General features: G+C 44.6%; 1 protein-coding gene across 7 annotated transcripts in view; it reads left to right on the plus strand.

Annotated features, from left to right (window-relative positions):
• The first annotated feature begins 656 nt into the window (after positions 1 to 656).
• SGSM2 (small G protein signaling modulator 2) overlaps positions 657 to 25,229 on the plus strand; it is a 50,647-nt gene continuing 26,074 nt past the window's right edge. For 6 of the 7 annotated variants that reach the window (XM_072353170.1, XM_072353169.1, XM_072353171.1 and 3 more), the window contains exons 1-4: positions 870 to 1,074; positions 6,802 to 6,877; positions 22,482 to 22,644; positions 24,384 to 24,545. In XM_072353170.1, coding sequence (XP_072209271.1) covers positions 1,018 to 1,074; positions 6,802 to 6,877; positions 22,482 to 22,644; positions 24,384 to 24,545 — 458 coding nt within the window. In that variant the 5' untranslated portion in view covers positions 870 to 1,017. Of the gene's footprint in view, positions 1,075 to 6,801; positions 6,878 to 22,481; positions 22,645 to 24,383; positions 24,546 to 25,229 lie in introns of all 7 variants that reach the window. The other variant, XM_072353174.1, reaches the window with a different exon arrangement.

Below are 25,229 nucleotides of genomic sequence, written 5' to 3' on the forward strand. Positions count from 1 at the left end.
AGGCAGCTGGTTCTTTCTCTGGAATTTTCCTTTAGTTGTAGCAGTGTTGTTTTTTGTGTTCATGAAAATAGCTCCCTAAAAGGAATCACAGAACATACTGGTCTGACGCTTAAGGCCATATGCAACTTCTGCTACCACAGAAGTAACCCAGCTCCTGTTATGGAGATGCCGAACATATCCGGGCTGTAACTGAAGAGGAGACGGCTCTGGGGGCAGACAGTGTCTGCTGTCCGTCCTATTTTTCCTGAGCAAAGATCCGCGGTTAATGTAGTGACAGCCCTCGCCTCCCTTGCCCGCGGCCTTCGGGGTGAGACTCACTGCTGCTGTAGTGGTGTCTGTGCTGCGGGGGTGGACTGAGGAATTAACTGCAAAAGAAAAACACCTGACATTTCCACACGATTTTGCAAAGTGCTGCCCTTTGGCCAAGACTAAACACGGAATTACCTGAGAATCGCACAATCTGAGCGTGCTGCTCGCTCTTTTACAGTTAATAAAGGAATATAAAGAAATACGCCCTAGCGAGAGGCGGTTTAAACGCGTGTAACTGACCTGGTGCTCCAACCCCCTTCCCTTCTCACCAGGTGCGCCCGAGTGCCGCACTGGCCGCGCCGTGTCGCTGCCGGGTGGTTTCACGGCGGGGCGGTTCCGCGGGCTGCTGAGGGAACAGCGCGGCCCTCGAAGCCCTTTCAGCGCAGCGCGCGGCGGCCGCAGCTCGGCCCGCCCGTCTGTCGGCGCAGCCGCCGCGAAGCGGAGCAGCTGGCGCGAGCTCCCCGGCAGCAGCGGGCAGGTGCGGGTCCGCCCCGGCTCCCGGTGTCGCCGCCCGCGGGCGGGCCGAGCCGCCTGACGTCAGCGGGAGCCGCGGAAGATGGCCGCGGAGCCGCACGGTGCGCAGCAGCCCCTCCGTGCCGGGCCGGGCGGTGCCGCGCCTTCGCCCCGCGGGCGCTCCCGCAGCGGAGCCAGAGGACGGCTCTGAGCGCGGGGCTCGGAGCGGCGGGCGGCCCCGCAACCCGCTCCGCCATGAGCTGCTCGGGGGACGCCGCGAAGGAGAAGCTGCTGCGGAACGTGAAGAAGGAGGTGAGGGCGGGCGGGAGCCGTCCCCGCGGAACCCGTTGCTGCGTGGGGCGGCTTCGGTCCGGTAACGGCATACGGGGCGTTCCGCTTGGCAAACGCGTTTAATCTCTTTTGCAACGGGGCCGGTAGTTAAGAGTCCACCCCGAGTAAATAAAATGAAGCTTTGGGCGGATTGGGTTAAGATCTGATTTCCCTTCGGGAGGCAGTGAAGGAGAAGTGCAGGAATTGCGCTGCTCTTCGACGCTCCCGGTGCTGTTGGTGCCGAGCCGCTGCGCCCCGTGGCCTCTCTGGTCGCTCCGGGGAGAAGCGGAGGTCAGGGGCTGCCGTGACAGCGCTCCGGGCGGGATGGCGGGTCGGTAGGAGCGGGGAGGAGGGCTGAGGCGCTTTGCGCTCCCCACGGCGCGCCGGGGCGGTCCGACCGAGCTGAGTTTCGTCCCTGGGTCCGCTGTCCCCGAGCAGCGCTGGTGGCATTGGTAACAGCTGGGGCTGCGCCGGGCGTTCGTGTGGCGTTCCGGCTGTCACGACTGTGTGCGGCTGTTCTTACATAAGAGCGAAGTGAGGATGTAATGCTTGTTCCTCACAGCAGGACGAAGTTTTTCTAACAGCTGATCGCCCTCCCCTACCTGCTCGCGCACACGGTGTGTGCTGGGGCAGCTGCGGGTCGGTGCAGCTACAGGTGTGCTGCTTCGTTAAGGAACTGCACCTTAAGCTGGGGCCTCTCAGACGGAGCAGTATGGGCTTTGATGTGGGATTGCTCTTAGGGGTTAATGTCTACATAGGTAAATAAATCTGAGATGTGTTTTCTCACTGCTGTATTGTCCTACTACATGAAAGGGAAAAGGATTTTCATGATCGTAGCTGGCTTGAGCAAAGCTGTGTGTGAGGTAGCAGCTGTGCACTGCACAGACGTGTTGGGGAACCCATCGGTCAGCTCTGCGCTGGGTGAGGGAAGTGGTGTCGGGAGGTGCTGAGGTGGGGACTTTTCAGGCAGTCAGTTAATACAGGCAAGAATTGAACACAAAGCTTTTCTTTCAACCTCCTTTTTTTCCTGTATGTTTTTTTCTTTCACACAGCTGTTTTTTACTTGTCTTGCTTCTATATTGTTTGAAAGTTCAGCTAGCCTATGTGTATTCTCAAAACTCTTGTTCTGTTCTTTAGTCCTTTAAAGCCGGGCTGTTCATCGTGTTGCATTATTTTCACGTTAGCTCAGCGTCTAATGGAGTTCGGGGTAATGTTATTTTTTTCCTGTATGGTGTTTACACCAATCCTATTAAGATTCAGTGAGTCTGCAAAATATAAAGGGGCAGTCTCTGAAGTCGCTTGGTGCAAAGCAGTTTGTTTGTTTTTTTTTTTTATTCTCTTCCCCCACAGCAAAAACTTCTGCATTGTTCCTTTGGGAGAACTTGATGCTTTTTGCTTTTCTCAAATGGACTTTTCATTCCCCGCTGGTAACGAATGTATTTTGTTGACTCTGATAGAAAGGAGGACGTGTTTTGGAAATTACACTCTGCTGGGCTTCGTGCTCAGGCTGCTTATAAGTTCACGTTTCAAACACCTCTCTCTGCAGGAAAATCTGTTGTGACAAGTAGGCTCATAAAACAAGATTTCTTGAGTTGTTTCGTTGTACCTTCTCAAATGAGAGCTTTTTGCCCTTTATGGATGTAAATACTCTTTCTAGCTGTGAAACAAATAGAATAACAACAACCTTAGCAGTTCCACCATAAAAAAAAATTCAGAGCACTTTAGAAATGCAATTGCTCATCTTACAACTAAAATGCAATGACTTTTAAGCAGAGATTGGTTAACTACTTTCATTTTCACCACCCAGTTCTTCCAGAGTAACAAACGTCAGTGCAGCAGAAGCGATCAATAAATGAGTGGTAGATGCAGAAGCTGAAGAAGGCACAGATGTAAGGATGTGAGAGATGAGATTTTCTTCCTTGAGGAAATAATGTGATATGTGTGAAACGTGTTCCTGGTTATTCCAGTGCTTTTCAAGCACTGTTCTTTCCCTCTGACACTTACTGTCCCGATGGTGCATCTCCAGCATCCCATCGTGATGCACAGTGCAAAAAAGCAAAAATTAACAAAATTTATAACAATATAACAGAAACTGAAAGAAAAAAAAACAAAAACATTTCTCAGTAAGTCACATGTTATGACCTTGGTGTTTGACTGCTTCTGAAAGTACTGGCTGAGAGTCAGAATAACCCATTATAATGTGCAGTGTCTGTTCAGGGAGCTTGCCTTAGTGTGTGGGCAGAGCTACCATCACGATGCTTTGCTCCTCAGATGCCAGGATTTTTGCTTGGGTGCCTTTTCCATTCTTATGGTTGGTAAACTTGGTGCATGTGAACGGAATGCCTTTGGAGACTGTCACTGTGGTCTGTTAAAATAAAGCTTTCTGCAGTTCTCTTGCTTTGTTGCCACTTGTGGTTCATGAATGGAGGAACTGAAATAGAAGTTGATGTACTTACTGCTTTTCTGTGTGCTTTTGTGCCACCTGGCAAGAGTAGAAGGCTGACTGATTGGGTAAGCACTGACCTTACAGAGGAGGTGTAGGATGGAAGGAGCCTGTGGCACCTGGGGTGAACCTCTGTCCCAGGGAGCCATCTGTTTTCTCTCCAGGTTCCTGCTGCTGCCTCCTCCCTTGCAGCAATTCCAGTACACAACAGACCAACAGTTCCAAGAGATTTCTCACCTGTGCAGGTGGATGAATGAAGGTGGGAGGAGGGGATGCTCGTGTTTATTTTAATGAGAATAGGTTGCACTTGATAAGGTGGATGCCTTTGTTGGCTCAGAAAGCTTCATTGACAAGTGCCCTCTCAGAACAGACAATAGAGCCACCACGGCATAATGGCATAATTCCGTACAAAGAGAATGATGCAGAATTTGAGGGAAGGGCAGAGAGCTTCTGTTCCACTTGATCAGAAACAGTTTGACTGAACTTCTTGCCTAAGGCATCCCTGAATTGTGTGGCATTGAGCAATGAGGTGGGACTGAAAGAACAGTGCATTCCAGCTTTTGAATCTTCACGTATACTGACAGTGCCCTGAAAATGTGCTTTAATAACATGCAGTAGCTTCCTGAAAATTTGCAAAGAGCAGAAATTTGCTCTGCATTAGGTGGCAGCTGGGAACAGATCTTATTGTTCAGTTGGTCTATACAGCTTAGTTGGGGGTCCTAGATTCAAAAGCCAACAGTGGGCTGACCACATGGCGCTGCTGCATAAAGGCAGTGTTGATTTATTGCATTCATAATGTTGTTCTTTCTAATTGTGGGTACAGTTTAATTATTTTTTGATACAGAGTGGGGTCTACCTCAGCTACTGAGCTAATTAACACTAATGTGTAGGGGTGCCTGGGAAGTTTGTGACAGCAGGAGCTGCCTCCAAGCTCCTGAGCTCTAACTCCTATTAAACTACTCATCGTCCTGCCTATAGTCAGAGGCAGGATTCCAGTTATGGTTCTCTGGGGAGCTGGGACTGAAATCTTAGCTGCAGTCTTAAGGACTTAATGGTGCCTAAATTCAAGTCTATAAACTTTGGTCACACGTGCATGACTTATCCTGGAGCTGCTCCCTGGTGCTCCCTCTTCTAGCTACCTTAGTGCTAGTGGCACTTGGGTACTTTCCCTTGCAGCAAATCGGGCCATTCATTTAGTAGCTTAAATATGGTTGGGCTCTAAAGAGGATGTCACGTGTTAAAATGCCCTTACATCGAGCATCGAGGCTGGGGCTTTGTACAGCTGTTTGTCAGGTCAGGGGATGTGGGAGTGGGTATGGGCCTCAGGCGGTCAGTTGGAGGAAGGCATGTGTGATGGCTCTGCAAATAGTCTCACCCGAGGAATAATACCTCCAAACTGAAGAGAACACCTTTGTAGGCAGCTGCCACCTCAAATACAAGCCCAGGTACTGCCCAAGCGATTCATCTGCAGCTCCTTTGGGCTCAGGCACTAGGAGGGAAGAATTACAACCTTTGGACCTCTCAGCACTACAAAGGAGCAGTAACCCAGCTAGCTTTAAACTGGTTATCTCAGGTACCAGGTGCCGCTTAATGAGAGCTCAGTGCAGCCCTGCTGAGAAGAATTGAGGTCCCTAGACATGAAAATGCAGGTTACTGGTGGCCATTGCTATGCCACTTGCACTAACACTCAGTTCAGACTGAGCTGATACACGGGCGGTGTGCTGAGTCTGTTGATAGAGTTGCCAATAAGGACACATGATTACCTGCTAGATAATTCACTATTTGATGGACACCAGGGCTGCTGTAAAAGTTGCTTCTGAGGTTGTGTTTTTCGTTGTTTTTTGGTTTGTTTGTTTGTTTAATGTTTGTGATGTGGCATTTATTCAGTCAGTGTTCTAACCCTGTAATTACAGCTCACAGTGGGAGAGACCAAAAGCAATTGTAGATTTGTATCTGGAGAAGCAAGTGCTCCATGGCCAGAAGGGAGTGAGTATGTGATGAATGAGTTGGCTGAGGCAAATGAGATTCATCAGGCTAAGGAAGCCACTGGGGGAGGAAGGAGTTAGAAGCTGAATTAAGGGTAACTGCTGCAGCTCTTCAGGGGCCCACTTGGAAGACATGTATGTTTTCTTCCTTAATTTTTGAAAGTCAGTAATCTGTAATGAATTCCCTCTGGAGTTTGACACTTGGAGCTTGAAACTGTAGAGGAACTTCATTTAAAATCTTAAGAAGTGTGATAAATATAAGTTTAGTTGTTGAAATTTGTGTAGAAGCTCAAACTGAAAGCACTGTCTCCTCTATGGGTGCTATATTTAATGTCTGGCACATTAGAGCTTTGGAAATATCTCTTGTAATTATTGTGGCATTTAAACCCCCATTATGAACAGTGTCCATCTATTAAAATGTTTGCTTTACAGATGTAAGTACAGGCAATAAGAAGTGTGACTGTTTCCAGCAGTACTCTGACTTAACCAATTCCTTTCAGCTTGAGCAAGTGGACTGCTTCTGGCATATGTAGCAAAGTATGTCTGTGCTTATTGGTTTTACTTCTGGTTCTCCAGACTGGCATGGATAAAACTGATAGTTTTCTTTTAAAACAACCATTTGTTTCCTGCTCTAACCCACTCACATGGAGATAAAATGTCAGGGAGCATTTATGTAAGGTTGCAAAATGTTCCAGTCACTCCCGGTGAGCCTTTTGCAGCCTGTCTGATGTTGGGTTCTCTTCCCAGCAGAACAGGAGAAAGGTCACTGTAAACCTTGCTTAGGATGCATGCCTGTGTAGCTCAGGGGTTCCTTGTGTTTGAAAAGGAGCAGAAGGCCTCGTGTGGGGAAAAAAAAAAAACATGTAGGAATACACGATCTCTGTTTAGTGAGCAGAAGTAATATACACAGAAGGGCCAGGGATGCACCATATAAAAAGCTTGCTAGCTGACTAGTTAACTTCTGCTGAGGAAGTTCTCCAGGGGGCACTCTGAGTGCTCTGAAAAAAATTCAGCCTTTTAGAGAGGCCTTCTGCAGATAGACTTGTCCGTGTTCTCCCTGTGGTTTACCCCATCTTATAAAAAGGTGTTCTGTTTCATTCTTCCTTTGCCCTCTTGCATCCTTTTGCCATTTCCTCTAAGCACAGAGTAACTTTCATGAGTGATTCATCTTCTAGCAATGGGGAAATGCCACGCAAAGGTTGAAACAAACTGAAACTCCCAAGTGCTGTACTTGTTTGTGTTGGGATTTTAAAATCACATCTTTTTACTTCTTTCTTTTAGGTAAAGCAGATCATGGAAGAAGCAGTCACCAGGAAATTTGTACATGAAGACAGCAGTCATATCATCGCCTTATGTGGTAAATGGCACAGAAAAAAATTAGTGTTGCATACTCTGCTTTTATTTATTCTGCTGTAAGAGGTAAATTCTGGGATTTCAATATTAGAAAGACATGGAGTGCAGGCTAATGATACCATTTCTTTGTATTTGCTACATCCATTGGTACATTATGAATAATAAAGTGACTTATTAAAATATCATTATCCAAAAAAAAAAAAAAATACCAAGCCAAAACAAGGTGATTTTCTAGGAGGCATTAATAGTTTATAAGTATGTATTAAGAGACGAGTTACTGTTAAGATACAACCCAGAGAATCACTGGCAAAAATTGAAGTTTCCAGTCATGGATTGAAGTCTGGCAGCTATCTTTCAGGTTAAAGCACTTTGTTCTGTAAACTTTGTCAATGTATTTGTAGAATAAAATATCTCATTTTGAATGAAGCTGGCAGAACTCAGCCCAAAAAGTCACTGAAAAAGCTGTTACTTTTTTTTTTTTTTTTTTTTTTTTTTAAGGGAGGAAAACGGTAATATTAGAAATCTCAGTGACTTTTCTAACCAATGTTACAACACCTGGCACGCTGTAGATCTTCACAGCAATTCTCTGCTCTCTGCTGTGAACTAAATGCTGCTTTACATCAGTGGTGCATTTGAGAGATTGAGGATCCAGGCTTTGACACTGTGGGCATTCTCAGATATTTTTAAATACAATCATGTATTTTGGAACTTGTGTTACCAGGAGTTAACAAGAAAATAAAACTCCTTTGGAGGTAATACCACAAAGTACATCAAAGACAGCTGATGCTTCAGAACTCTCTCTGGAAAAATTGAAGTCTGAATAAATTATGAAGTTTGACTGGCTGCTGCAGACTGATGTGAGTGTGTGTCATGATGTGGAGTGAAGCAGACCCTGTGTGAACTGGTGAATAAAGGATGGTCTGCTTGTAGGATCCTCAGTAGGGGGCAGCTCCCGAGAGTTTGCACCAAAAGCTCCGATGGAAGCATAGCCTCTTCATTCACATGCTTGAAAAGGAACTCTTGAATACTGATTCTGTGAGCCAGACATCATTACTGGGGCCAATAAGAATTTAGTACTATTCGTCAGACTTCGGTGCGTGGAAAATATCACAGCAAGGTATTAGTGAGAATTAAAGCTGCATACAGTTGTAAAGGCAAGTTGGACCGTGAATTCTTGGCTGCTTTCTTGTCATGCTTCAAATTCAGAGCGATGCTTGAGAATGACTGGAGAACAGCCATCATCTAAACAGAGAGGTTAAGAAGAGTGGAATTTACTTTTGAAGATAAGTGTGAGAAATATAAGGCTGTTCAGAGAAACAAGTATTGGCATGTGTTCACAAAATTCTGAGAATAGTAACCTGCAGTGGGTTCTGCATTTAGGTTGTCATTTTGCTTAATATTCTCCTTTACTCTGCCATGCACTTACACAGAGGAAAGAGTAAATCAGGGGAATGGTCCTGAGATTGGAGCAAATGAAGAAACTTACATTGTGTCCTTGCTGCAGACTGCCTGTTGAATCTGGATTGCTTGAAGTGGATGTTCTCTGTCTTTGAGCTGCACTGTTGATGTAAGGGCTGGTGGGGAAGCAGCTGTTGTCCAAAATTAGGAATACTGTAAAATCTTCCTAGTAATTATCTCTTCCTCCTGCTGTGACTCTATTTGGGTTTGTGCTGTGAATTTGGCAGGGTCTGAAGAACTGATAACAATCTGTGCCTTATTACTACTCAGCAGTCTTACCTATCGTAGGGAAGCATTCTAACCTGCAGAAAGGTTGCTGCTTGGAGCTCAGGACTTAACTATCTTTGAAACAGATGTAGGTGAAGCTGAAACTTCCACTATCACATCAGCTGTTTCCAGCAGATTTGGCAGCAGATTAACTGCTCCTGGCTGGGGTTCTCTTTTGTGTGCAGTTCTTTGCCCTCTCCAATTCCAGTTTTGTGTGCTTTCAAGTTTTTTCCCTTCTGTTTAAAATTAGATTGGCTCAGTATATGAGTCATTTTCAGTGAGTCTTCATTATAAATATAGAATTCTTGTGAATCATTTTACTCCTTGCGAGGCAGAGCTTTAGCAAGAGTCTGTTAAATACATGCTAGTTGATTTTTTTGTGCCTGCTTGCACTGGAAACTGAAAATTTCCCAGCTCTCTTAGATGCTAAATGGCTAATGTACCACCGGGTCTTAAATAGTATCTGCTGCTTTTCCCATGATCTTAAATGTGTGCTTGTTACAGTGCACAGGGAGTTGTAAGGAGAAGAAATCCTTTAATCCTTCTGCAGCAGATGTGTGCTAGTCTGGCAGGGTCAGCTGGGGAACAGATGACCTTGCATGGACTTTCATTTCCAGACCTTCTTTAGTACGTGTGGAGACGGGCTCAGCCAGTGGCAGTGGCAGTGCAGCTGCAGAGTGAGCTAAGTGGGCAGTTTATTGCTCAGCTACTTGAGATATACCACTGTTACGGCAACCACTTGTATTTTGGCAGGGGGAAGCCAACTGAGATGCTGAGTAACCACACCGCCATGTGTGATTTACAGCATATATAGAGATTTATGCAAACAGGTTTTGAGGGCCTTGCTCAAGCAGAATTCCCAATAACTGTCATGAATGTTTAGGGGAAGATGAGCACAACATCAGGATTTTAGGTAGTGGTTCTGTGGATAAGTGCATATTGAAATGGGCTTTGCAGGTGCTTGTCATGGTTTTGCACTTTCTGCTATTGGTATTCCACATCATGACATCATATGGAGCACAGAGAAGAACTACACGTCCCAGAGGACTTCATGGTCAAAGAGGAAAATACATCACAGAAGTGATGCTCGCTCTCTCTCTCAGTGCCCGGCAGTGGGTGTGGGTGTGCTTCCAGTATATGCACCTTCAGTTTCAGAGTAGACTTCTTGGTCTTTGGAAAGCTCTCTTATTTTACTTGATCTATTAGCCCCAATTTCAATTAGATTGTATTATATTGTGTTATCCTACATTCTGATATCATAGTTAGTAAAAAAAGTTTTCCTCCTTAGATCGTTGCCGCTGCTCTGTTTGTTTCCTTGAGCCCATCTCCCATCTCCCTACCCGTTTCCCTTTTCCCTTCCCATTTTTGGGGCCAGGGGGCCCATGGGCCTACTGCCCCCAGTCACAGACATAGGTTGATCTAGATAACTCTGTGACAGTGCTGGAACAAAGTGGAGCCTGCTTACAGATGGAATAGTGAAGTGCTGTATGTCGAACTGTTGTCAACCCTTTTTCTTTTTAGTGATCTGGGGCTGAAATATTTGATTAGAAATTGTGCACAAGCCTGTGCATGAGACTTAACCAAACTTTGGAACTAGGAGGATAGGAATGGGTTCTTGCAGGGAGGAGCCTGCTCCCTTTGGAGAAAGTTGCTGTGGAAGTTCTTGTCATTTGCTGTGCTATTTGTATTTTGCTCAAGCTGTCAGTGACTGCCCTGTGTAAGAGAACAAAGCAGTACGTGCACTTCCCATCTCCCCATTTCCCCAGTTTACTCTCTATTCATTAACAGGGACAGTGGGTTGCTCTAGGCTGGATTTCACCCATATGGTGGTGTTAATCAGAAGTATAATGAACCAATACAGGCTGTGTTTAAATCTTTGCATCTTTAGTGGACAGGCATTTCTGTTAGGAGCTGGATGTGGATGTTTTCAGCCCAGGTTATCTTGTGCCGTTGCCTTAGTAACAGTAGCTGACATCATGTTACAAACGGACCATGCTTTGTGTGTTCAGTGAGCGCAGTCTTCACTGCATCCTGCCTACTAGCAAGCTCCCCTGCAGATTCTGGGGTGTTGATGTTCTGGTTCAACACGCTGCATTTTCTGTGTTTTTTTCCATCAGCTGCGTGCTGCTTCAAGTCTTATTATGTGTGGTTGCCCATCTTTGGGTCTGACAGTAATGTGATGCTGATAGCAAAGAAATTAAAATCTGTTTAAATCAACTTATAATGCCTTGTTCATGAACAGATCCAAAAACAAGCTTACCTGAATGTTGTTCTTGCTGTTGTCAAGGGCATGTAGCTCATGTTGTGGGTCTCTCAGGACTGGTTTCCTCCATGAGGTCTACTATGCTGTGTCCAGTCCAGATCTGTCATGGTGTGGCTGCTCTGGGGAAATGCCAGGTCTACCTGTGCAGGAGGACAGCCCAGTAATGAGGCAAGGGTGACAGCTAGAAGCATTACATATACATCCCCTATTTGGCTAATCAGTAAAGGGAGATTTATTACCCTGTTCTCTGCTCCATTATCATTGTGGTGTTTGTTTAATACACTTCATGTTTTGCTTGCGTACTGCATTTGCAGAGCTGTAATAGCTGACTTGATTGCTCAAACACTGCTACATTTGTGTGCATTATTCATTGGAGGACGAAAAGAAAACAATGTATGTGGGGGGAGGCTTCTACTTGAAAAGGCACTTAAGTACTCCATGAACATGGTGCACACTTGGTGCCTTAGAATAATAGTAATTAAATGTAGCAAATGTGCTTTGTTTTTAAAGGTAAATTGATAATTACTCCATCTGGAAATAAACTTTGCCCAGACAATATTTTCCTCAGTGAAGTTAGCAGTGTATTTTCTGCTTGTCAGAATTATCAGTGGAAGACCAGGAAGCATTTGAACATGTGGCTGGTGACTCAAGACCAGATATCTGGGCAGCTGCAGGGACAGGTAACGTCTGAGTGCAGGAGAGCCTGGTGGTGCTAGTTAGGAACCTAGGCTGCTATCGTACAAAAGGGAATAACAACAAAAATGAGGCTAGTTGTGGGATTGTTTTCTTTGTTTGGTTTATGATGACTTGTTATCCCATTTTGCACAAAGTTAATTGTGTTTGAAAGAGAATATGTAATTAGGAACCAATGACTGTTGTGATGTTGGAGCCTGTCTTCTGTTTTTTCTCATTCAGGTCTTGAAGTATGAGCAGTTATCAGAGTCACCAAAAGCCATGACTGCCAGCCCCAAGCAATGAAAAATCTGAGTCAGAAATATTTTCCTTCATGGCTCTAAATTACAAGACTAGATTAAAGTTCATGACAGGAAAATAAAATCAACCGAGGAATAGAAATATATTTCATATCCGGAGATTCTTGTCCAGTGCCATGCTTCAAGTAGGTAAAGCTATCAGAAGAGTATCAAATATCCATGGACGTGCAAGAAAATCTTCGAAGGTGGCAATGTGTGAAACTCTCGTTTGTTTTTAAGATGCACAGCAAGCTATTCCCACGCACTTCAACTGGAGTCACACGTTTGTAGTTCCTCTGGAAATCAGTCCTGTTGGGAAGATGCTTTTGCTTGCACCTGCTTTTGTAGGAAAGTGCCTTGAGGCTTCTGAATAGTACAGAAAAGAAACAAATCTATTGTCACTCTTTCTTTTTTTTTTTTTCTTAGTTTGCAAAAATGTGTCTTACATAGAAACAGGTATAAATCACTGTTGTCCAAACAGATATTTTATTGTTTTAATTATGGCATAGGCATTTTAAAAAACGCAGTTAATCATCTATGTAAATGCAGGTCTGTTGTTTTAAAAAATAAAGAAAAAAAAGAAAAAAGAAAAGTGAGTCTGTGCTCCTATTCCTATTTGGAAACAAACGGAACGTTTTCAGTGATGAGTAATGCCTTCAAAGTAGTTTACAGAGATTCCACCTCATTTCGTAAACACATCAGCCCTAAGAGAGATTATCATTATTGAGGGGGGGCCAATATTTTTTCACATGAATTTAAAAGCTTTTTGACTGTGCCCCAAAGTTGATCACTTTTGAGTAATGAGCAGAGTGTTACAGGGAGGGGAAATAAAAGAGTGAATATTAGCTGTGCTGTGAAATCGGATTTTGAACTGCACGTGCTTTTAGCTTGAGAAGTGAAATACAATTTTTCATGCTTTTTAGAGCACTCTGCTAAACATGTTATGTTAGCTCTGGGCTATCAAATTAGATTGCATCCAATTATTTAGAGAAACCTCAGTTATTTTGATTCACTGTTAACAGTGTTTAATGGAAACACTTCCATTTTCTGAAGGGTCCTTGGAAGCCTAATGGTCAAGATTTTACAGAGATGCGGTCATCACCAACTTCCATCTCTGATGTGTCCCAGCCAGACCTATCTTTAGAACTGGGGTCGGTCCATTTAGATACCTTTTATTCCCTCACCGCCTTCTGCAGGGACTTGCTGTGAAAGTGATGTTTGTGTTCTGTTTGTGTGGTAGAGCAAAATGCAAGTAGTTAGTGTCTAGGTCAACTTTACTATTAAACTGCACAGCCTCAGGTGTTGGATTCCAGCTAGCTGCTACTTTTGCAGTGCTTCCAGGGAGGAAATGCAGTAATTACCAGTATTGAAGTAACATTACCAGCAGCCAGGGGAGGTTACTAGGTAACCTATGAGCTCTTTAATTCCAGGGTTTTATGTGCTTAACTTTGAAAATTATTGCAACCCTGAAAATAAGTGATTGCAAGTATCCTTATGTAATTCATAACCCATATTATGATATTTAAATCACAGCAGCAAATGACTGAGGAAAATGTTAGTTCCAAATGGCCCACTTATTTTTGGTGGTTTCTTTTTTTTTTGGTGTCTAAGGGAATTCTTCAATCTCGGTTGCAGTGATTGCTACAGATTTGGGTTTGATGAATGATGTGTTGAAGATCAGGTGAGGGAGGTGGGAGTGGGAGTTTGACTGTAGCACAACTCTTTCCTTCTCATCTTTATTACTGCCCCGTGATCCTCCATGGATTTTTCCTGTCTGGACAATCTGTTATCCCTGGTGTTTGAAGACAGGATGTTAAATGGAGATTGAGACCTAAGCGCACACTTGATGTTCTGTTTTCCCCTCTTGTATAAAATGCCCAAAGCAGCACTCTTTAGACAGAGGGGCATACTTGGATACATCCTCCACAGTCATTTACTTCTTGGTGAGAGTGCAGGTACCTGCATGTATCTTATCTGCTCTCCATGCATTTCTCAATGACGTGGCATGCTACAACTTGGTGTATAACTTTTCTTCCAAGCACAGTGCTGCTCCTCCAGTGCGCCCATAATGAGGATATGTGTTTCTCTTCTTCCTGTATCTGTTGTAGCTGTAGTGACACTAGGAAGCTCAGGCTTTCTGAGCATAGCATAGTTTTTACCTGTGTGCATGTAAACATATAAATAGAAGCAAATGTGTACAGGGTGCACTAAGTGGAGCTAAAGAGATGTAGTTAAGGTAGTTGTGTGATGTCTGTGCAGATTGTGGGCACATCTGTGGATCTGCTGGTAAAGTTGCATTTACTTTGTGCAAATGACATTGAGTGAAGAGTTCATCATGTTGCCTTTATATATTGAGCTCAGTAATTAGCACAGACCAAGGACTTCTCTTCCAAAAAAGATATCTGACCTGGATTTCAAAACCACAAGATGTTGAGAATCCCCCTTTTCTTCAGATGTTTGATCAGCATTCCTGCAGATCCAAAATATGCACCTTATTTCTAGGATGAGGTAATCTGTTTTTAGTTTCCAGACTGCAGTTTGCTTTCTGGCAGAAGTGGGTCCTCAAATACTTCGTATTTCCCTCTGCAAAGACATTTGAGCTTCACTGTTGATGTCCTTTCTTGTTCTGCAGCTTGAGATGATTCTTTCACATGTTTATCAGTTTGTGCTGAAGGAAGATTCCTTTCTGCCTGAGCTTGGTTATGTGCATGTGTACAGGAGAATGTGTCTGTGGCTGATGCTGAGGAGGTGCCATGAGTTGAGTGCCTGCCTCTGGGTATGCAGTAATCAAAAAGGCCTCCATGCATCTTCCAGGCTGCTGACCTCTTTAACTAATGTTTGTTAAGCTCTTGCGAAGAATGCTGTGTTGGAGGGTGTTGTAGATGCTAACGAGGCTGAACCTTGTAGTACAAGCATATAGGCGGTAGCGGGGCTTTTTCGGGATGTGACGGTGATAGTAATCCAGCCTCTTCCGTCTCAAACCCTGTTAGGTACATTGGCGCGCATTTCAAACGTGTGCCCTAGGGGGCGTAGACGAAGTAGTAAGGTATATAAGGTATTGATTACTCCTAATAAACGCCATTTTGCCACGTTTCTTGATGAGTCACGGTGGTCTTTTGGCTCTGGCAGAGGTTTCGCAAGAAGCTGGGAAATTGGGGGTTTCCGAGTCACGGCAACAGAGGGCTGCGATGAGAAGGTGACATCTGTCTTATCCCATGTGTTGGAGTAGGAACGTGTCTGTTGAAAGATATACTCCCTTCCTCAAATGTTGCTTATTTTAGCTGGATATAAGCCACTGTGTGTTTGAAACTTAATTCAGATTAAGTCAGATGTGAATTTAAAGTCAATTGGCTGTTGTGGAGTAATGCTCTTCTGTATAAAGGAACCCTGCGAGAAAAGCTGAAGAAAGCAAATACTGCTGGCCTCAGTTTGGTGTTGGAGGCTACGGAAGTGATGTGGAGGTGGCACATGTGGCTAGAACTGAAACCTAAACCCAGACCTCAGGGTACTTTTCTCATATAACTGGATGTGATGCATTAATCTCTCATCTTGTGGTACACATACTGTGTGGGAATCCAGGAGCTAACTCCAGCATGTCTCCCCTTGCAAAGAACTGCTCTGTGTGTATTACAGTCAGTTGGGTACTGATGTTATGCCAGGACCTCGTGATGAGAAATGTCACAGTGGAATAATTAAATACTGGAGCTTCAGGGACAGTCACTGTGGAAACTGCCCTCCATGGCAGCTGCAGCATTTATTAGCAATTAAAGCTGTGCCTGCTATGCTTTTCACTAAATTTGCTTCATCAATATTTTATTGTTCTAAAGAAACAACAACAAAAAATACAGTGACGGTGAGAAGAGAGCCTGTTTCCTAAGCAACAGCAGTGCACTTCTTTGCAGTTATTTTTAAAGGCAGGTTGCTTCATTTAAGGTCTGGTATCAATTATTACTGCATTGCTTTAAGCATCTGGAAAGCTGCCTTTCTTTTTTTCTTTTTCTTTATTTCTAATTGAAAGGCAGAGCAAAACAGCAGCTGAGTTAGGATTCTGTGATGGCTGCGAGACAGGATCTTGGGCTGTGCTGTGAAGAGCATCACCGTTACCATCACTGTTGTTCCCATGCCACTCTGCCTGGCCTTGCACAACCCTGTGTGCAACCAAATGGTGCTCGCCCCCGCTCCCACTTCACTATCAGATGCACAGATGCTCTCTCTTCCTTTGAGGAGAAACAGCCGTGCTTGCAGAGATGTCATCAGCACTGGGCTCCCACTTGTAAGACTGCAGGCAAACAGGCATTGCCTCTGCCACCTACAGATGTCCTTTGATTGCAGCAGATGTTTGCCAGTATGAGCTGAATGCTGAGAGGTCAGGCAGGGATGTGTCTGGGTCTCCTGGCCTTTCTTTCTGGCTTTTGTGCATGATATGGGTGAAAAAGCAAGGTCGTGGTTGACTTCTGAGGCAGTATTCTTCTCAGTGAGTATTTGGTTGTTGCTTCTCTTGGACTAGTGCTCCTCTGGATTCAGACTCAGCCCTCCTGCAAGCAGCAGCAGGCAGTGCTAGGGCAGTTATTGTGCAGTAGCTCAGAGCAAGCTGCAGCCCTAACTATGGAGAAGTTATTGGTGTTCCCTTCTTTTCTTTTTCTTTTCCCTTCTTGATGCAGTGAGACCTTAGTGAAATAGAGAAAGTAGTAACCACTTTTTAAAAAATGTATAACATTCTGTTCTTCCAAAGAACAGTTCGTTGGTGCAGTTTGAAGTGAAACTGGAGGGTAATAACCAACGGAGGGATCACAGCAGGTGAATCACCGTTTTTTTAAGACAGATAATGGATGTTAAAGTGTACAAATACCTTGTACCATTTAGTGAGGTTTTATTTGTACTGCAGTGATTTGGAAGAAGCATAGATGAGCCAGTATTTCCTTTGTGTACTTTCTAGCTCAATAGTAACTTTGTCTCTTTGTCCTGGGAATAAAGGAGGTGTGGGTTTGAATAGCACAAGCATTGATACTGAAGATATCAGTTAAATACTGTGAATGTCTGAATGCTTTTATTTATTGAGAGAGTCCAGCAACGAAACAAAAGAAAAAAAAACAACAAGTTCTTCATTATCATTAAGTACATGAGACATGCTATTTCACTTACACCAGCTGCACTGCTTGCCATGGGCTTGCCCATCTCCTGGGTTACCCACTAACTGGAGGGTGGCTGCATGTGCATGGGGTTTCCTGTGTTTGTGTTGTCTAGCTGTTGAAGCTGGTCACGGCACAGTGCACCGCAGTCCTATGGCTGTGACATGCTTAGCAGCAACATTTATGTGACGTATTTCAGATTAGACGCTGTTGAGGTAGTGCATGTCTCTTGTTTCACTTGCAAATGAAACTGAAGATTCTGTAGAGTCTTTCCCATGTAGGTGGTGCAACGAGGGAATATGTGAAATTTATTCTGAAGAATTTTCAGTTTAATTAAATTTAGCAAGGGCTAAGATGGAGAAGTAAGAGAGTATGTTGGTTTCTGTTTTACAGAGAATGAATTAAGGGTGTATAGTTAGAAGATTTGATTTTGCTAAATCGAGTTACTTGTATCCTGATTTATATTAAAAAAAAATAATAATAAATAAAAAAATTAGATGAAAATTCTAAAGCCAAATGAGCAATCTAAGCCATCAATATTTAATTCTGCTGGCTGTTCCGCTGGGAAATTAGGGAGTTTCATGGAAAGTTTACCTTTTGTCAGATTTTATCCAATATTGCTTAGCCTAAGGACATATCTGCCTTCACAGTTGAAAGTAAAATAGTTGTTATCCCATAACATATTTACCATTTGCTTTACTAGTGCTGTTTTCCACACTTAAAAAGCAAATGGCTGTATTTTCAGAACACGCACGAGGGTAATTTCAGTAATAGAGATGTGTTAGTGGGAAGCCAGTTAGACATTTCTTTTTTACTGGAGTGCTGAGACTCAAAATGTGAAGTTATGAAACCTCAAGAATGCTTCTCTCTTTCCATTTATTTTTATTTTTATTTTAATTCATTCAGCAGGTAGTTGTTCAGTCTTGCAAAGCAAAGAAATAGGACAGCAGTGCTGGTTATTTAGGGGGCATCATAACACTACTTAATACAGACATGTCCTGTGATCCTTGAAGTGCTGCAACACCTTCTAGGCTAGCTAAATGCAGGAGATGTGCCTGTGTGCTGTTACGTCTTGCCCGGGAATTGGAGTAGGTTTCAGGGGCTCAGCAGTGAGGACAGACTTTTTCAGACACAGGCTTTCAGTTAGCGTGGAATTGGAGACCATTAAGTACTGTGAGTCTTCAGGAAATGCTCAGCACCTGAAAGGATTGGGTTCACAGTGCAACAAAATGTTGCCTTCTGTCCAAATTAGCTGCCACATCTTGAGAGAGATGTGATGTATAGCAGAGCAGATGGAATACTGCTTATTATATGCCCTATATGCCGACCCGACCCTACACACAGAGAAGTGTGCTGCCTCCCTGGGGCGCGAGTCAGGGACATTGCTGGGAGACTTCCCAATCTGATCCGGCCTACTGACTACTATCCCCTGCTGATAATTCAGGCTGGCAGTGAGGAAGTCAGTAGGAAAAGCCTGAAGGTCATAAAAGATGACTTCAGGAGACTGGGGAGGGTAGTTGACAGTACAGGTGTACAAGTGGTTATTACATCTGTACCTTCAGTGACAGGGAGGGATACTGAGTTGGGCCTAAAAACCCACCTCTTAAACAAATGGATAAGGAGTTGGTGCCGACATAGGAGTTTTGGGTTTTTTGATCATGGGAGAATTTACTCGGCTCCTGGCATGACAGCTGCAGATGGAAGCGGCCTGTCTCCAAGGGGTAGGAGGGTTCTAGCCGAGGAACTGTCAGGACTAATTGACAGGTGTTTAAACTAGGTACGAAGGGGGAAGGGGACAAAATGAGGGCCGCTGGGTCTGAGGCGGCAGTTCAAGGCTTAAAGCAGAGCGTGTTGGGTGCTGACAAAGGGGTTCAAAGGCATGGAGAGAGGTGGGGAGATGCTCCTTCTCTCAAGTGCCTGTATACTAATGCGCGAAGCATGGGGAATAAACAGGAAGAATTGGAGTTTTGTGTGCAATCGCATGGCTATGATCTCATTGCGATCACAGAGACGTGGTGGGACAGCTCGCATGACTGGAATGTTGTCATGGAGGGCTATGTCCTTTTTAGGAAAGATCGGCTAGCAAGGCGGGGTGGTGGAGTTGCTCTTTATGTGAGAGAGCAGCTAGAATGTATTGAACTCCACCTGGGGGAGAGTGATGTAGCAGTCGAGAGCTTGTGGGTGAGAATCAAGGGCCAGGCTGGTAAGGGGGACACTGTAGTGGGTGTGTACTACAGGCCTCCTGATCAGGAAGAGGAGGTTGATGAGGCCTTCCGTAGCCAACTGGAAGTAGCATCACGCTCCCGGGCGTTGGTACTTTTGGGGGATTTCAATTATCCAGATATTTGCTGGACGACCAATATGGCCAAGCATGCGCGGTCCAGACAATTCTTGCAGTGTATTGAAGATAACTTTCTAATGCAGATGGTCGAGGTACCGACGCGGGGCGGGGTGCTGCTGGACCTTATTCTCACCAACAAGGAAGGACTCGTTAAGGAAGTAAAAGTCGGGGGTAACTTGGGTTGTAGCGACCATGAGATGGTGGAGTTCGAGATCCTGAGCGGAGGAAGCAAAACAAAAAGTAGGATTGCTACCCTGGACTTCAGGAGAGCCAACTTTGATCTCCTCCGGGACTTACTTGGGGCCATCCCGTGGGCCAGGGTGCTAGAAGGCAAGGGGGCCTGTGAGAGCTGGCTAGCATTCAAACGGCTCCTCTTCCAGGTTCAGGATCGGTGCGTCCCTGTAACTAAGAAGTCAGGAAAAGGTGCCAGGAGACCTGCGTGGATGAGTAAGGAACTCATGTGCAAGCTCCGCAGAAAGAAGAAAGTACACGATATGTGGAAAAAGGGTCTGGCCACTTGGGAACAATATAAGAATGTAGTCAGGGACTGCCGAGATGCGACCAGGAAGGCTAAAGCCCACCTGGAGCTGAATCTAGCTAAGGAGATAAAGGATAATAAAAAAGGGTTTTTTAAGTACATTAACAGCAAAAGGAAGGCTAGGGAGAATGTGGGCCCCATACTAAGTGAGGGGGGTGTTCTGGTAACGGGGGATGCTGAGAAGGCGGAAATACTGAACGCCTTCTTTGCCTCTGTCTTTAGTGAAAGGGCTCTCCCCCAGGAATCTCAGTCCCCGGTGGTTGATGAGAGAATCTGGGGAATGGGAGATTTCCCTTTAGTCAGGGAAGAGGTGGTCCGTGAGTGCTTAGGAAACATTAATGTCCATAAATCCATGGGACCTGATGGGGTGCACCCGCGGGTGCTGAGAGAGCTGGCGGAGGTTATTGCTAAGCCGCTCTCTGTAATTTTTCAAAGGTCTTGGAGAACTGGGGAGGTGCCTGAAGACTGGAGGATGGCCAATGTCACCCCAGTCTTCAAAAAGGGCAAGAAGGATGACCCGGGTAATTATAGGCCAGTCAGCCTCACCTCTGTCCCAGGGAAGGTGATGGAACAGCTTGTGCTGGATGCCATCTCCAGACAACTGGGAGAAAAGGAGGTTATCAGGAGTACTCAGCATGGGTTCACCAAGGGGAGGTCGTGCTCGACCAACCTGGTGGCCTTTTATGAAGATGTCACTAGCTGGGTGGACGGGGGGAGAGCGGTAGATGTAGTCTACCTTGATTTCAGTAAGGCTTTTGATACGGTCCCCCATGACATCCTTATAACAAAGCTGAGGAAGTATGGGATAGATGAGTGGACGGTGAAGTGGATCGAGAATTGGCTGACTGGCAGAGTGCAGAGGGTTGTCATTGGCGGTGCGGTGTCTGGCTGGAGGCCTGTGACTAGTGGTGTCCCCCAGGGGTCTGTGCTGGGTCCAGTCTTGTTCAACATCTTCATCAACGACCTTGATGAGGGGATAGTGGCCACCCTCAGCAAGTTTGCTGATGACACGAAGCTGGGAGGATTGGCTGACACGCCTGAAGGCTGTGCAGCCATTCAGAGAGACCTGGACAGACTGGAGAGCTGGGCAGTAAGAAACCGGATGAGGTTTAACATAAGCAAGTGTAGAGTCTTGCATCTCGGTAGAAATAATTGCATACACCAGTACAGGTTGGGGGAAGACCTGCTGGAGAGGAGCTCTGCTGAGAGGGACCTGGGCGTCCTGGTGGACGACAGGTTGGCCATGAGCCAGCAGTGTGCCCTTGTAGCCAAAAAGGCCAATGGCATTCTGGGGTGCATTAAAAAGAGCGTAGCCAGCAGGTCAAGGGAGGTGATCCTCCCCCTCTACTCTGCCCTGGTGAGGCCTCATCTGGAATACTGTGTTCAGTTCTGGGCTCCCCAGTACAAAAAAGACAGGGATCTCTTGGAAAGAGTCCAGCGGAGGGCCACAAAGATGGTGAAGGGCCTGGACCATCTCCCCTACGAGGAGAGACTTAGGGAACTGGGTCTGTTTAGCCTTGAGAAAAGAAGGCTGAGAGGGGACTTGATCCAGGTTTATAAATACCTGAGGTGTGGGAGCTATAGTGGCGAGGCTGGTCTCTTTTCAGTAGTGCGTGGGGACAGGACTAGGGGCAATGGGCTGAAACTCCAGCATAAGAAGTTCCGCACGAATGTGCGCAAGAACTTCTTTACAGTGAGGGTGACGGAGCACTGGAACAGGCTGCCCAGGGAGGTGGTGGAGTCTCCTTCTCTGGAGATATTCAAGACTCGCCTGGACGCCTACCTGTGCGACGTGGTGTAGGGAGCCTGCTTTGGCAGGGGGGTTGGACTCGATGATCTCTAGAGGTCCCTTCCAACCCCTATAATTCTGTGATTCTGTGATTCTGTGATTACTCGTAACAAATTTAATGTGGCCATTTTAACTGTGGTTTACCACAGAACAGCCTTCTGGCATTGAAGACAGGAGAATTGTTCAGGTGTGGAACAGACTCTTCAATAAGGGCTGGCATGTCTCTGTGGGTGAGGGAGCACTTGAGGGACATCTGCACTTGCAGATGTCATTTTGTTGTTGTTTTTTCCTCCCTGTGAATGAATTGGTCTGTTCCTCACGCCTTCTATGGACGATGTTGACTGGACAACTCATCTGCAATGAAGTTTTAAAAGCTCGTAGACAGGGAAAGCTGCTTTTTTTTTTTTTTTTTTTTTTTTTTTTTTTTTTTTTTTTTTTTTTCCCTGTTGGTTGTTTTGTTTTACATTTTGCTTAATATGCAATTTCATTTTTTCCTGCAGCAGTTTAAGTGAGACCTGGTTAGGTTTCTTTGAAGGCTGAAATGAACTGAATTGTTTCTGCTGTGAGGATTTGATGGGAGTATTTGCATTTGGCTTCACTTTCAGTAGAATCTGGAATTTACTGTCAGTAACTTACAAGGTGCTTATTGTTGCAGACTATGTACATACTTGCATCATCTGATTGATGATCTGATCTAGACAAACTAGATCTGATCTAGTTTGTCTGTCTTTCTGCAGCTCTCAGTTCTCATGTCTCCACACCTGACCAGTAGGTGTTAGCAGATAGCACTGACCAAAGAGAATGCTGAAGGACAGGAGTACCCATGAATGTATCTCCTTCCCTTTGTTGCAGGTGTTGTGGAAGCATGTCTCCTGCACATGCTGAAACGCAGGGCTGCTGGCTTCCTGCGAACCGACAAGGTAGCTGCGCTGTTCACCAAAGTTGGCAAGACATATGCAATTGCAGGAGACATATGCAAGAAAGTGCAGGAGCTGCAGCAGCAGGTGGAGAGCAGGTAAGGATGATGTCTGTTTACTAGCAAAATTCTCACAGTTTTTCTGAAGAGGATGCTGAGATCACTTGGTAAACACAGAAGGCTTTTTCTTGGCCAAATTTGCAGAAGGCTTGAATCTTGAGTGTCAAATAAGACAAATGTTTTAGTTTCATCAAGCTGACAGCGGAAGGACAGAAGTTGGGAAGTGAGTCTTTAGTGTTTTGTTTAGCTTCTTACACCGCAGAGGACTGAGACATCTAGTCCATGCAACAAAAGTTACTAATAACTGGTGATTCGGCAGTGTGCTCACAGTCAGGGTGTGGTGGGCCAGCGAAGAAGTGAAGGGAGTATTGTTAGTATGAAAATGTATTTTGGACACCTGTAATTGAATGGATAAGAAGTGGACGTTCACCATGTCAGAATATCCAACATAAATAAAAATGTGTTCTGCTGGGAATTTTCTTCAAAATTGCATTTCTACCAGTGTTACGATAGAAAGCGTAGCACACTGGGATCTCCAAAGAACAATATCATTGTGTTCATGCATCAAAGCACCATCCCCACAGCATGCCTGAGACACAGTGTGCCACTGCCCCTCTTTTGGTTGGGGTCAGATAGATATGTTGGGTAGAAACTAACTCCACAGAAAGGAATGGCTCAGAGACCACTTTGTTGACCAGTCCCTTCGCTGTTGTTTACAGCTGCACTTGGAAAGTAAATCTGCTTTGTGTAACCAGCTCACCATCCTGTCACTCACTAAAACACAGCATTAAGTACCCCATTTCTGCACTGGCCCTTCTGCAGCACTGGCTAATACTATAGGAAGAAGCAGGGAGTAATGACTGTAAGCAAGCTACCAGCTGGCTTTGGGTGATCATTTGCTTTAGTTCTGGTTTCTCAGTTTAATGTTGTTTATCTTTTAGTTATCTTGCTGTCTTTCTGTAGGAAGTAAGAGAGAGGATCTCCCTGCCAAGGCTCTAGCACAGCTGGTGCTGTAGCTGTACGTGGTGCTTCACAGAGTATAAAAAGATGGGCCTGTGTCCAAGGATTGCCTGACAGTGGTGTGGCAGGAGCTCTGTAAAACAGCTCTGCCTCTGCTAATCTCGAACCCTGCTCCATGTCTCTGGACTCAGTAGGAATATTTTGTGCTGAAACAGCTCTGTGCCCTTTTGGGATCATGGCTAGCTTGAGTTTGATGGTAGAAGCTGGGAGACTAGTATCTATTTTTTATTTTACCATCCTCTATGTAATTTTCCTGAATAAGTATGACAATTTATTTGTTAAGAAGCTAAATTCTGTTAATCAAATGCAACTTATTTTATATTACCCTTGGCATTTTGTTATGTTTTCATTCTTTTGATGGCTACAGTCTGCTATAGAGTTGCTGCCTATATGGCATGTGGAAGTTCTGGAGGAGCTCAGATGCTGGGATTTTTCTAAAGTACCAAAAGCAAAAGATATTTTTGCTTGTGGACTGCCTCACCCAGTATACCTAATACAGGCTTGTTTGGGGCTATTTTTAGGGATTGCTTAGTATCTGATTTCAGTCCAAAACTGAAATGTCCTAAATCACTCGATACAACCATGATTTTTGAAAAATCCCTGACTAAAAACCTGAAACCAAAAGTGGTAAGTGCTGACATAGTTAGTATACAGACATGCTGTGTTTTCCAGCATTTCTCAGTGTAAACTTGTCACTGGAGGGATTCCAGTGATAAGAGACTGTGAACTTTGGCAACTTTTTTTATGCCTTTTTGCAGGAAAAATCAGCCAAATGTGCAGGAACCCCTTAAGAGGCAAGGATCAACCACAAGCAAAACTCCTGTACTGACTCCTCAGGCCATCAAACATATATGGGTTCGGACAGCATTGATTGAGAAAGTTCTCGACAAGATTGTGCAGTATATTGTTGATAACTGCAGGTAAAATAAGAATCAAAAGTGTGGATATTTGTTGAAAGTATTTTGTATCCTCTGTATCAGTGTATCTGCTGATACTTGAATATATTCAAGGATCATATATATAGATAGATAGATAGATAGATAAATATACATATATATATATATATTTTTTTTACTTCTGCATGATTCACCATACATAAGAAAGAGAATTTGAATTTTATCACAGTTGTTTCATGTATTGTGGATATTTACCTTACTGACTTATCCATCCAAGCCAATGAGTTAGGGACATGTCCTTACATGTGATTTTTGAGAACCTCAGTTACAGTGAATTGTTCTTATGCAACGTTTGTTCTTATGCATTTTTATGACAAATATATGTCACAGCACTCCATGTTCAAGTCCTTCTGTTCTTCTGATCTTGAGGAAGACAGTTTAGAGTTTGAGCCCCATCTAGTGGGAGAGACAGCAAAGGATAATGACATCTTGGGAAATCTGGGTGTTTGGATTTTTGGGCTGCATGTTTTAAAGTTAGCTTCGCAGATGTGGTGGGAATACTTTTGGTCACTGCAAGAAACTACTATTTGTGGTAGTTCGTTGTTCTTGATAGTGTTTCAAGAATATTCCTCACAGAAGAACAATATGTTTTGAGGGATGTGTGTATCTCTTGGTCTCTGTGGAAAACTGGCAGTATTGCTTGCAGAG

This window comes from Excalfactoria chinensis, chromosome 19 (assembly GCF_039878825.1).
Source record: "Excalfactoria chinensis isolate bCotChi1 chromosome 19, bCotChi1.hap2, whole genome shotgun sequence".
Classification (NCBI taxonomy): Eukaryota; Metazoa; Chordata; class Aves; order Galliformes; family Phasianidae; genus Excalfactoria; species Excalfactoria chinensis.